Source organism: Plectropomus leopardus, chromosome 20 (genome assembly GCF_026936395.1).
Source record: "Plectropomus leopardus strain MGB_pleo_1.0 chromosome 20, ASM2693639v1, whole genome shotgun sequence".
NCBI lineage: Eukaryota > Metazoa > Chordata > Actinopteri > Perciformes > Serranidae > Plectropomus > Plectropomus leopardus.
The window spans coordinates 13,701,206-13,713,721 of NC_142195.1; the positions used below are offsets into that span (position 1 = coordinate 13,701,206).

A 12,516-nucleotide genomic window follows, 5' to 3' on the forward strand; every position below is an offset into this window, starting at 1 on the left:
GGTCCTGCAGCAACTCACCTGTTCCCACTTCCACAATCAGTGTTTCCCTTCTTATACCGGCCCAGTTGCTTTTCGGCTTGTCTTCATTCTTTGTGAGTTCTGTCCTGTGCTTGTGTGTTTTCACGTGTCTAGTTTTGTTACTATAAGCATTTTAGAAAATAGGTCTTTAAATTCATCTCATCTCTTGCAAGCATCTAAGTCCAAGGCTGCTGCCTGCTCTCCAAAACTGCAACTTTTTTTCTGTTACCGCATCTAAAATTTGATTAGATTTGATTTTGATGTATTTAAATTCTCCCCCTCTCTCAAAAACATGCACCCAACAGTCACTGAAATTAAAGTTATTCACCCACTTCAAGAAGCACGCACACAAAACCCCAAAATGTCACATGCAAAAAACCAAGTGTTTATACTGTGGCAACAAGTCATTCATCGAAGTCATAAGCTCATTGAGAAAATAGGTTTTCATTGCCTTTAAGACTTAATACTGTGATTCAACTTCTTCTTTGGTGAACAGTCAGATACAAATTATTTAATTAAAAGCATTTTATAGCTATATCTTAACATTTATTTAGAGTGGATATTTAACCCCAGCAACTACCCACCTCGTAGCTTTTCTTTTATGTTTTTTTTAAAATTTATTCTCAAAATGTCTTTTTGAAAATCATATTGATACATTTGTATTCACTGTTATCAGTTGCATAAATCATTGTTTTATTAATTTGCTGTGTTGGTTGACCTTAAACTTCCCTCTCTTCCACAGCCAGTAGCATATGTTTCCTGTCATCTTGTCAGATGATATGTGGTTACGTGTAAGTGCAATATTATTAAAAGTGCTATACGGTATCCATGGCAATTATCATCTACGCAAAACAGTGTCAATATAAAAGCGTACAGTATGACAGGGCCAAAATAATTCACTAATATAAAATTATTGTATCATATCTTTATCCACATACCTTGTTTATGTTGGTCTATTTTCAAAATAAGGTTTAACCAAATCTTACTAAATAGTTGTTTAATGAATTTTTGCACCTCTAATCTGGATTTGTGCAAAGTGGAGCAGTGCTCTGTGCAGAAATATGAACCAAGAAGATTTCCCTTCATGGACACATTCATTATTTGAATCTTTGTACTACTGTTTGCATGATGCTGTATTTAGTAATCTCCAAATGTCACACTTATTTAAAGCATTCAGTGATCAGGAATTTGGACAGGAGCAGTGGTGTGCTTCTGTGTGTGTGTGTGTGTGTGTGTGTGTGTGTGTGTGTGCGCGCCCGTGTTTATGCTTTGATGCAGAATTTGACAAACCTGTGTGAATCTTCTACCTTGAAGGAGGGAGACACATCTCTTGTGAAAATGGCACCAACACAAACAATTTCAGAGACAGACACTGAGGTAAACGGCCCTGCGATAGTCTGGCGAACTGTCCAGGGTGTACCCCGCCTTCCGCCCGATGACAGCTGGGATTGGCTCCAGCCCCCCCGCGACCCTTACGAGGACAAGCGGTTACAGAAAATGACTGACTGACACTGAGGTAAACAAACCAGGGTCGAGTTTCACCCGTTGGCTTATCAAGCTGTTCAGACAGCCTGAAACACACACTGAACAACACATTGTAACACCACAAATACTTAAACCTGCAGCACACTGTAGAAGTTGTAAAATATTTAGCAGGCCAAAACAATTTTAATATAATCATATCAATGAGACATTATTGATCCTTGGGGAAAATTCACAAGAAACCATACAGGATAGAAAGTCAAATGAATATATATGTAAATAAATTCAAAATAGCCTCATCTTTACCTGCTATATGATTAATGTGATGGAAATTCAATAATATAATAAAATACAATATACTGAAATGGCCTATTATGAAAAATGAGTACTTTAACTTTATTTTGTTGGCAATACTTTAGTTCTTTTAGCAACTACAAGGAAGTTTCATTTTGTGTTGCTTTTCGTAGCACCTGTGGAAAAAAGCTATAGTGTTTCCCTGAATAAATACTGCATTTCCCATGAGCACCACTGCTTCATTCAGTACGGATTTTGATTTCTATATAACTATATAGAAATAGCCAACATTCTCACTGATAATCTTGTCTGCTTTGTTTAAAGGCATCAGTATTAAACTGAGACTGTTTCATAACCAGTTAAAAACTCCTTGTTGGTGCTTTAACCCTTTGAAACCTGGATCGACTTCACTTTTCTTCTGCTAGGTTCAGATATATTTCACAAGCTATTTAACCCCTTGAAACATAAGCAAATTGTTTTGATTTCTTTGAAAATGTGAAAAAATGTTCAAGAAATGAATAAAAGCTGACAAGAAAATAACTCTTAAAAAGGGGGCAGGATTATTAGAAACCTATCCAAAAAAAGGGAAAAAATTGACGAAATAATATTCCTAATTGTTATAGTTATAAACTTAAAACCATGCTACCTGAAAAAAAAAGGTTCGATACATTTTTAATTTTGAACTTTTTTTCGGGTCATTTTCTTGTTTGCTTTTGTGTTTTCCTTTTCTTTTTTTCATTTATTTTCAGGTAATTTCCTTGTAAATTGTTACTTATCTCATTAATTTGGAGGCCATGTCTTGATAAGTTGCATTTTCCCCTTGTTTTTGGAAGAAATCAAAGCAATTTGCTCAGGTCTCAAGCGGTGGAGTAAAAATTTTAAACATATGACTTTTACTTATATTTTTGCACTGTCTTTGCACTTAGTATTTTTGCACTGTCGTAGTATTGCTACTTTTATTTTTTTCTTTTTACTGTGTATTGAAGTAGACGTAAAAGGTCAAAGGTTACCTGAGAGGTCATTCATCAACGCTAGATCACTTGAACAAGCTAAAACTCAGGAAAACACAATAAAATACTGCGAGTGTGAACCGTGGTGTGAGGTGATCTGTAGTTCTCAGTAGAGACACAGGTGCCTGTGCTGCATGTCGGCTGCAGCACAACCTGCAGACGGACATTACGCCTCAAAACATGTCACGTAACATATTACACATCGTTACACTGAATTGAATCAGAAGTGATTTTCTGAACTGTTGCATCAGTTGTTTACTGACGATTTTCCGTCAGGCACCATTGGTTTGTTGCATCATTGCCAATCAGTGTGAATGGATGATGGCTTGCCACAACACGTCCTCCACACAAACCTGCATTATAGTTCACTGCCCCCTCCCCCCAACTCACTATCATACTTTAATATTATTCATCTTTATCTAATGATTTTTTTGAATTTTTTTTTAATTTTTAATGTGTGATGGATGTACGGGGGCCAAACAAGACACTGTGGCATCCAGGGAGAGATCCTCAGCCTCCACGCCCTCGCCTCCACGGTCTGATTGGATGATCAGGATCCCTGAAGTGTTGGGTCATCTTCCAAACGCTGCTCTCCGTTCATTTTGAGGTGAGGACTCAGTATTTGCTCACACTAAACAGACACACACAGGCGTCACACAGGGATTACGTGCCAAGTCGGGACACCAGTCAATTTAGGAAGGTGCTGCAGCATCCTGTTGAGCAGGTGAGTGTCATTTTAAATGTTAACTCCTGATCTCTAACCTCACACACTGCAGTTTTACATGAATGTTGTGTCTTGGGAGAGCTCATCAGTCTTGAAGCCCTGTCTTTAACAATGTCAATACTCTGCAGACTTAATTAGATAATATACTCTGCAGGAGGCGAGGCCCTCGTTATAGTCACTTTGCACATTTACATGTCACCCTTAGATACAGAGATAATGGAATGAGACGCCTGTTGACACGGTGGAAACATGTAGGAAGACATGCAAACAACTCTGTGAGCCTTTTCATAAAGCGATATTTGACACGCAGCCACATCACTGTACAGCTCTACATGTGTGAAGAGGAAATTGGGTCTGAGTCTGCAGAACAGTGTGACAGTGACAGTCAGTTGAAGAGCTCTTTAGATGACTGAGTAACAATTCAAGGTAAGAGGCTTCACTTACAATACAAAAATACATAGAACAAAAAAAAAATCACATTGCATGAGCCCACACTACCACGTGTTGTAGTTTTTAGTTTTTTTTTCAAGTTCATGTACCATGTGACTGACAGCATTTAGTTTAAAATATAAGTTACCACAGTATTAGGTTAGCGCTCTGTCTTTTTGCTCTGGTGCTTTAGCTGCTATAATATCATATATTATAGCATATATTATACATATGTATGCATATATTATATATATAATGTCATTTTTCTGAATGCATAAGCCTTAGACTTCCATTTTTTAAATAGTTTCGGTGTGATAAGATGGTATCATGAATATATTTTGCTCAATGAGCGAGATGGTTTGTATTAATAGCAGGTATTTAGGGGAAGTATATTTCATAGAACAACTGTGGGTTTCCTGACAAACCTAAATTTAACAATGACAGTCCACCTCCGCTTAAGTGTTGGGACTTACATTTGTATAACTGCAGTGGATCAAATTAAAGGTCTTGGGAGTTAAGTTTTGGTGTAATGTCTATATTGTCTATATTAACAGTGTGTGTAACAGTATTCGATGACTTTCTGGCACTTTTAAGTATTTCATGTGAACTCAGGGTGGGTGATATGCAAGGGTGTAGGTTTTGTAGCCCTGTTTTGGGGAAAACTTTTGAGCATCAAACACTTTATTTCCTGTATTCTGGTGAATTGTTGGCTTCTATTTTAGTCTCAGATAAAGTACTTTCACTTTATTTATTGAACTATTTATACGTCTTAAGGTCTGAAAAAGAACCCAGAACTTTCACATTCACCCATTTTTACACTAAAACAAGTGCAGATTATAATAAAAGCAAAATCTCAAATCTCAATAGCTCTGTAAACGCTTCCCTGTGGAAAGATAAGAGAGCGCCGGGTTACTTGTGTCCTTTAAAGTACAAAAAGCTTGAAGTGCTTTGAGCTGTTGGAAGACTAAAAAGGCAAATATAGGTCAATTTACCACAGTGTTATTTGGCACTTTTAAAAGCATTTAAAAAACACCACATGACACATATTGTGGTAATGTGCAGCAAATATAAAGGCACAACTGCATCAGTACAAGTGCACACAACGATGTTTGCATGTCTGATAATGGACCACTGTGTAATGCTTTTTATGTTGTAGCTAAGTGACACATCATGATAACCCCTGCTCTGTGTTAATACTACAACTGCTACTACTAAACCTGATACGTTCTGTTTATCTGACAGATCTTTGTTCCTCTGATCCGGCTGTCATGGAGGTTTTCTACATCAACTCGTCCCTGCTCTTCGTCTCCCACAGACCCCTCAACTACACTGTGGGTGAAAAGACAGTGTACGAGCGCTGCAAAGACATGCCCACTGTCATAATTTGGTACCTGGGCCTGCAGTTCATCAACATGTTCCTGGGCATCCCGGCCAACATCATGGTGCTGTGGCTCATTCACAAGAACAAGGGGGACTCCTCCACCTCCGATATCTTCATCCTCCACCTGGCGATTCTCGATGTTCTCTTCTGTCTCATCCCTCCTCTTGAGCTGGCCAACATAGTCTTTCTCACCACCAGCAGCACCTGGTACGTGCTGCGCTTCTTCTATGGCATCAAAGACTCCTCGCCGCTCTTCCTCTCCTGCATCTGTCTGGACCGCTACATGGCTGTGGTCCACCCCATCACCTTCACAGAGCTCAAGGACCGTAACCACCGAGCGGTCCTGGCCATAGTGGTCTGGCTGATCATTCTGGCCTACGCTGCTGCCAAATGTGTAGGCAACATCCACAACTTTGAGAAGGTCTTTACGGCAATGATCCTGACAGCATTTGTCTTCATGGTGTTCTGCAACATCGCCATCCTCTGCGCGCTGAGGCAGTCTGGGCCCGGCAGAGACGAGATGCATCCTGTAAAGAAGAGAGCCTTCAAGATGGTCCTCATCATCCTGGCCATCATAGTGTTTAACTATTTCCCCCCGGTCGCTCTCTTCCCCTTCCAGCACTACTTCTCTCCTGATGTGTTTAAATGCTACATTCACTACGTCGCATTCGGCTTGATGGACTTCAGCAGCAGCATTCAGCCCATGCTCTATCTGTCCAAGGAGAAGCTCAACTGCTGCCAGATCAGAAGGATGCAGAACCAATAAGGATGCATGTTGTCATATTAAAGCACTGTTGTTGTATAATATAGGAGGATATGATGTTCTTGAACAATCTGATGCTGAAAATGCTGATTACTGAAGTGATTTATTGTGCAGTGGTTCCAGCCCAGAAGAAAATGTTGGCATTGTACATTTCTGCAAACCATGTTTACCTTATATTTGCATGTTCTGTTCATATCATATTTGCATTTCTGGAGGGACATATGAGCTGACTTTGTCATCAAGTAGAGGAGTTGGATTCTGGACGGTGCGTCAATCAGACGAAACCCTGCCACGACGAAATGCCTGAAAATCTGCAGATCACTTCTGGAAAACTGATTGTTTTTTTATGAGACATTGCTGTGTTTCTATTAGCTTTTTAGCTCCTTAATGTTTTTTAGTGACCCAAAGGCAGTTGCTTTTTACAAAAACATCACCTTGTTTTCATAATTAAAATATTCTTAAGGATAAAATGCTTCTTTTTTTACAAGTGTTACAAGTGGACAATATTAACTTTTCTTGTCTTACATGGAAGTAGATATTTTGTATGTTTGGGGTTTTATTTTGGGTATAATCAGTTTGAGGATGCACTTTGGGCCCTGGCAATTTGTGACGGTCAATTTTTAACTTTTTTTCTTTCAAATTTTTAGATTTAAGAATTAATTGAATAATTGGAAAAACGTTTGCCACATTAATTGATAATAAAAATGAACAAATGTCTTCTGTGAATGTTTAAACTTTTCAAGAGTAAGAGTAGTTTTCAGCATTACATATGAAATCCCAGACATCTCCCTTTTTATTAGGGAACTCTCCGCCAACTAGTCTTACATCTGGGAACCCTGCATTATGCACAAGTACATACTATTTGACACTTTACTCCTCCACTTTTTAAAACTGTATGTACCTCTATTTTTTATGCAATTTGTATTTTTTGTACAGTATATTGATCTTTTATTTATTCTATGTTATTCTATTTGACCTTTCAAGCATGCAGCTTTTACCCTTATACTTACCCTTGTACTGCTGCAAAAACCTGAATTTCCCCTCTGTGAATCAATAAAGGATTATCTTATCTTATCTTGTAACTGTTGTATTTGCTTTTCTGGTTGTACTAAATATGTGGGGAAAAAAGACCTTGCAGAATCTATTTAATCTATTTGAATAAATTTGTACTTTAGTAAAGATTTTTTTTGCACTTCCTTTAATTTAAAATAAAATATATACATATATGGTATAAATAAGACATGCAACAATCTCTTGGTTAACTTTTCTCTTTAATTTAGACACAAATCACACAAAAGTAAGTCACAATAAACTCCTAGTAGCAAACACTTAGTTTAATATACATTGCTGTGCAGGTATATCAACCAGTTGCCACAACAAACAGTAGCCCTGTCATCACAAACAGGACAATTCACTCCCGTGTGTCAGTTTGACATAATTCAAGGTAACAGATGTGTTTTCTGGCAGCACAGTGAGCAACCTAAAACGACATCTCTAGACACTTGACATTCTTTGAAATCAGCATGGCTTACAAAACAATGATTAATTTACTATTAAAAGCGGGTCAATAAGTACTGAACATCTGCAGTAACATTATAACACAAATACATTCGTGTCAGTTCAATGGATGAGACTGTATAGTTAAAGCTATATACAGCAATATATTAAAGATCTTCACCTTAAGTCACTGTTGCAGCACACATTTCTAACCCTCTGGCTACTACAAAGTGTATACATGTGCAAGAAGCATCTTCATTCTAAAACAATTATATTGTTATATATTACTGACCGCTGTGGGGAAATCTTATTTTCTCCACAGTGGGGTCAAAGGTCAGGACCAGCTGCAAGACAGAAACCTGGACCTGGGATTCAGCGTCTTGGTCCAGCAGGATGTATGAAACCATGAGCACACCCTGTCACTCTGACAGACAATAATATTTCTTTTCCTTTAAAGCATTTTAAAAACTACATTACCAACATTTTGGTAACATACAACGTGTTTAAAAGAACAGCTGTCCATTTCGGGTCCCGTCTTCTCTCTTTACACTGTGCTAAGATGATAACAAGAGGAATATTTGAGTTTATCAATCAAACTACAAATGATTATTAGGAATTACTAAATATTTGGTCCTACTAAATCACAGCAAAGATTAGACAACAGTGTATTGCACTGTACCACAAACATCACATACAGTTTTGAGCGTGAAAGTTAGTTCTTGACCTCGGATCAGCAGTTAGACAGAAATAATCTTAAAAGAATACTTTGCCACCCAAATGATCATTTCTATATCGATTACTCGCACTGTTAGGTTAAGTTTGTGAGGAGGTCTTTTCCTCATGCCTCCAGTGAACAAAGCATCCGACAACAGAGAAAATTACTGATGAATTGGGGTAATAGGGGTACGTGTCTGACAACAACAAAAATATACTTGTGCAGTATAATCCAAGTCTCATTTATCCAGGGGTATGATCAGTATATGCCAAACAAACAGCCAATGCAGCAGACAACTGAACTAAAAGTGAGACCTAAACTGTGCTCTCTTTAAAGCCAGACTCCTCTGACAAAAGCAGTCATTTCCCTCACTGAACACAGAAGCTGCCGGTCTACCTCTGCCTCCATCATACGTGGAGAATTTTTTCCATTTTGGATTCTTCTATCCCTGAAGGCATGGGGGAAGGACAATTTCTATCACTGATACAACATAATATAGGATAAGTAATAGATAAATGATTATTTTGGTGGTGAAGTTTTCCTTTAACTTAAGCTCCACTTGCTAGCTTTTTCTAGAGCTTTCAACCACAGCACGAAACCTTAGCGAACCAAAAACAACCATGCTTTCAAACAGAGCAGGAGGCTGCATGTTGTTTAAGGTAGCAGGGAAACGATGAAATACAATCCAAGAAGTCCCATTTGAGAAACATATGAAAGCTTTGTAGACACCAAAAATACTGCACAACAGTTTGTAATATCCTGCTGATCTAAGCTGCAGCCATTTCAGGTGTTTTTCTGAAATGGCTAATAGGCTTGCCTTGATTTACACATACTGCACTCGTTCTCAGCTTTTATATTACTTATCACCTTAGAATTTGGTTCTAATTTCTATCAGTGTCTGAGATTGTCTCCGAGGCTGACGGCCAGTTTGTTTCAGCCTCGTTGGTGCTCCCCTCGCTCTGAGCCTTCTGCTCCTTGGCCGCGTGCATCTTCAGGTGCTTTTTCAGCGAGGACTGATCGGTGTAGGTCTTCCCACACTGGCTGCACAGGAAGACCTTCTCTTTGGTGTGGACCAGCTCGTGTCTCTTCAGGTGACCCGACCTGCTGAAGCTCTTGTTGCAGTACGAGCAGCTGTACTCCTTCTCTCCTGTGTGAGTCCTCTGGTGCAGCTTAAGGCTGCTGGCCACCGTGAACTTCTTGCCGCACTCGTTGCAGCTGTACGGTCTCTCTCCCGTGTGCATCCGCATGTGTATGGTAAGGTGTCCCGCCTGGCTGAATGTCTTCTTGCACAGCTCGCAGCTGTACGGCCTTTCTCCAGTGTGAATCCTGTAGTGTGTTTTGAGGTCGCCCAAGCCGTTGAATCTTTTCCCACACTGAGCGCAGCAGTATGGCTTCTCACCTGTGTGGATCCTCTCGTGAATACGCAGATTGCCTGCGTTGCTAAACGTTTTTCCGCACTCATTGCAGCTGTAAGGCCTCTCCCCCGTGTGAGTCCGCAGGTGGACTTTGAGCTGGTTGTGCTCATTGAAGCACTTCCCGCAGTGGGAGCAGGAATACGGCTTCTCTCCAGTGTGAACGCGTTTGTGTATCCGAAGCTGACTGGGATGAGCGTATGTTTTGCTGCACATGTTGCAGCTGTAGGGTCTTTCTCCTGTGTGGGTGCGCTTGTGGGATTTGAGGAGATCGGCCCGGCCGAAACGCTTGCCACAGTAGCTGCAGGTGTGGGCTTTCTCAGCGCTGTGTGTCTTGATGTGGATGTTGAGCGAAGCAGCTCGACTGAATGTTTTTGGGCAAGAGGGACAGCGCAAAAAGTTGTCACGGATCTCCAAAAACTCATCTGCAGGAGCAGCAGCATTTTCCTCGTGCGGCGCTACTTCTGGCTCTTCTTCCTGTCTGCTCGCTGGCTCAGGATTTATTTCTGATTCAGGGTAATATTTCAATACATGCTTCAACTCTTGCTTGGAAAAACAGTCATTGTCACCGTACTCCAACACCCCATTCTGCTCCTCCTCCTCCGTTTTAATGAACTGTCCATCCTGCATGTAAGTGTCCGAAACAATGGTGACCTTAACCTCACTGTCGCTGCCTCTGGAGTCTTGTTCGAGGCCTGTAGATGGTGGCAGAGGTTCAAATGCATCATGACTGTCAAAACTGACCTCATTCTTTATAGGCTTCATTGTCAGATTGAGAAGAGAAGGAGGCTGCGAAAGGTCAATAGCACTGTTCTCATCCAGGCCAGGCTCTGTCTTCACTGATATTAAGTTAGGGGTGGACAGGCCTGCCTCTGCTGGGTTCACATGTGGTGTTTCTGCCATCTGATCAGTCTGCAGTAAAAATGAGGAGGAGGATGTGCTGTCCCTCATCTTGTCTTTCTGCTTCCTCTTTAGGCTCTTCTTGTCGCTGCTGCATATGGACACCTTGAATGTGCTCTGGGTGGAGATGATGGGATGATTATTCCACTCTGAAGCAGAGAACTTTTCAGTCGCATCTCGTTCAGCAATGTCTGTAAAAAAAAGAAACCAAAAGAAAAAGTCAAGGCAAAAATAATGAACAAACTAGTATAAACTGTGATGTATAATTAAGAAAAATATTATATATATTTATATTTTTTGGCGCTTTGAGCACCACAAGCCGAGTGCCATCTAGTTCCATGGAATTTGAGAGAAGGCAGATATCTCTGCAGCTGACACTCAGCAACTCACACCAAAATCAAAACTGAAAATGTCAACATCAAATACAGCGAGTTCCCTGCAACAACCACAACAACTTTGGTGAAAATGTAAATAAAATATTGACAGAAAAAAACAGCTCCCTGAGGTTATACAGAGCAAAAGTTCCTCTCATGCTGACACTTTCTTTTCACGTTTTCATTAATTAATTTTATGGGTGATCAGTAAAATAAAATGCAGATAATCAGCAAAATACCAAATATCGGCTCTAATAATCTGTCGACCCTTGACCATTAGTATTGGCAGCCCACATACAGTGTTATAAGTATTAAATTGCATGGTAATGTGGGGAAACCTGCATTGTTTACATCTGCTTCTTATTCTGTCGTACTGCTGCCTATTATTCATGTCTAGGTAAACACACACACGCGCGCACACACACACACAATTTGCTGACAGTGCAGGGGGTGCTTGAACAAAAGGTCAGTGGCTGCATGAAGCTCTCAGTCCGCTGCTGTCGCGTCAAAACACAGACAGCCTCCGTTATTCAGCGGCTGCAGACAGCCATACCTCTGGCAGCAGAGTCGGTGCTCTTCCGTGCAAACAGCAGCCGCTTCAGGCCCTCGTTTTCGGACTCGATCCTCCGTATTGTGCCCTGGTACTCGGACAGGGTCCGGTCCACTGAGTCCAGGATGTCGCTCACTGTGGCTTTAAAGATCTCATTCAGAGAGGACTCCAAGAATATTTTCAGATCACTCGACTTGGCCATGATGGACCGAGCGGCTGCCGCTGTGGACAGCTCTCCAGATGGTTTGTGCAAGCTTCAAAGTATATGTGGAAAAAAAGTGGGTGTGTGCGAGTCTGATGCTGCCGTGTGCGGAACAAACAAAGCAGAGGCAGTCGCACGAAAGTGACGGTGAGGAGGAGCTGGTTTTGTTTTTCTGATAACTCTGTAGCGCCCCTGCTGGTGCGGAGGGGAGTCCTTAGGTTAGCCGGGGCCAAAGCTAACTGACACTGTTTAATCAAATAACCACGGTGGCAAATGGCGTTTAAATAATAAGAACTGCACTATTAGGTCACTACTAATAATACTACTAGCGAGTATCTTTACTTCTAAAACACCTACTACAACCACTAACTAGCTTGTAACTGCAAGGATGCCCACATAAATGCTAGGTAATGCTAATATTTAAATACCAACGGCTATCTTAATGCTAATCATGCTAATGATACTGTTTACATAGCTACATTAAAAGTAACGCTAATGCTAACATATGCTACTAATACTAATCATATAAAGAGTGTCGATAATTATTAATAACGTTACATAATATTACAAATGTGTATTAAGAAGGCGTTCATTGTTCAAATGGGCTAGTTAGTATGCTATAATATGGCGAAGTGACACTAAGTTAACGTGTGCTTATATTTATTTTAATCAAAATGCTAACTAGCAAAATGCTAATGATTTTCATGCTAAATTTAATACATTTTATTATTATTATAAAATATGTTGAACCTTGCTGTGAGCTAG

General features: G+C 40.2%; 2 protein-coding genes across 2 annotated transcripts; one reads left to right on the forward strand and one right to left on the reverse strand.

Moving 5' to 3' along the window:
* Positions 1 to 5,186: 5,186 nt before the first annotated feature.
* On the forward strand, positions 5,187 to 7,169 carry hcar2 (hydroxycarboxylic acid receptor 2-). Its single transcript, XM_042509679.2, has one exon. It carries the CDS (start codon positions 5,226 to 5,228, stop codon positions 6,102 to 6,104), a length of 879 nt encoding a protein of 292 aa, XP_042365613.1. The 5' UTR covers positions 5,187 to 5,225; the 3' UTR covers positions 6,105 to 7,169.
* Positions 7,170 to 7,353: 184 nt separating this feature from the next.
* LOC121959515 (uncharacterized) lies at positions 7,354 to 11,974 on the reverse strand. The gene is made up of 2 exons (XM_042508860.2): positions 11,553 to 11,974; positions 7,354 to 10,816 (listed from the first exon to the last, which is right to left on the reverse strand). The coding sequence occupies exons 1-2, from the start codon at positions 11,749 to 11,751 to the stop codon at positions 9,195 to 9,197; spliced, it is 1,821 nt and encodes a 606-aa protein (XP_042364794.1). The 5' UTR covers positions 11,752 to 11,974; the 3' UTR covers positions 7,354 to 9,194.
* Between the last annotated feature and the right edge of the window lie 542 nt (positions 11,975 to 12,516).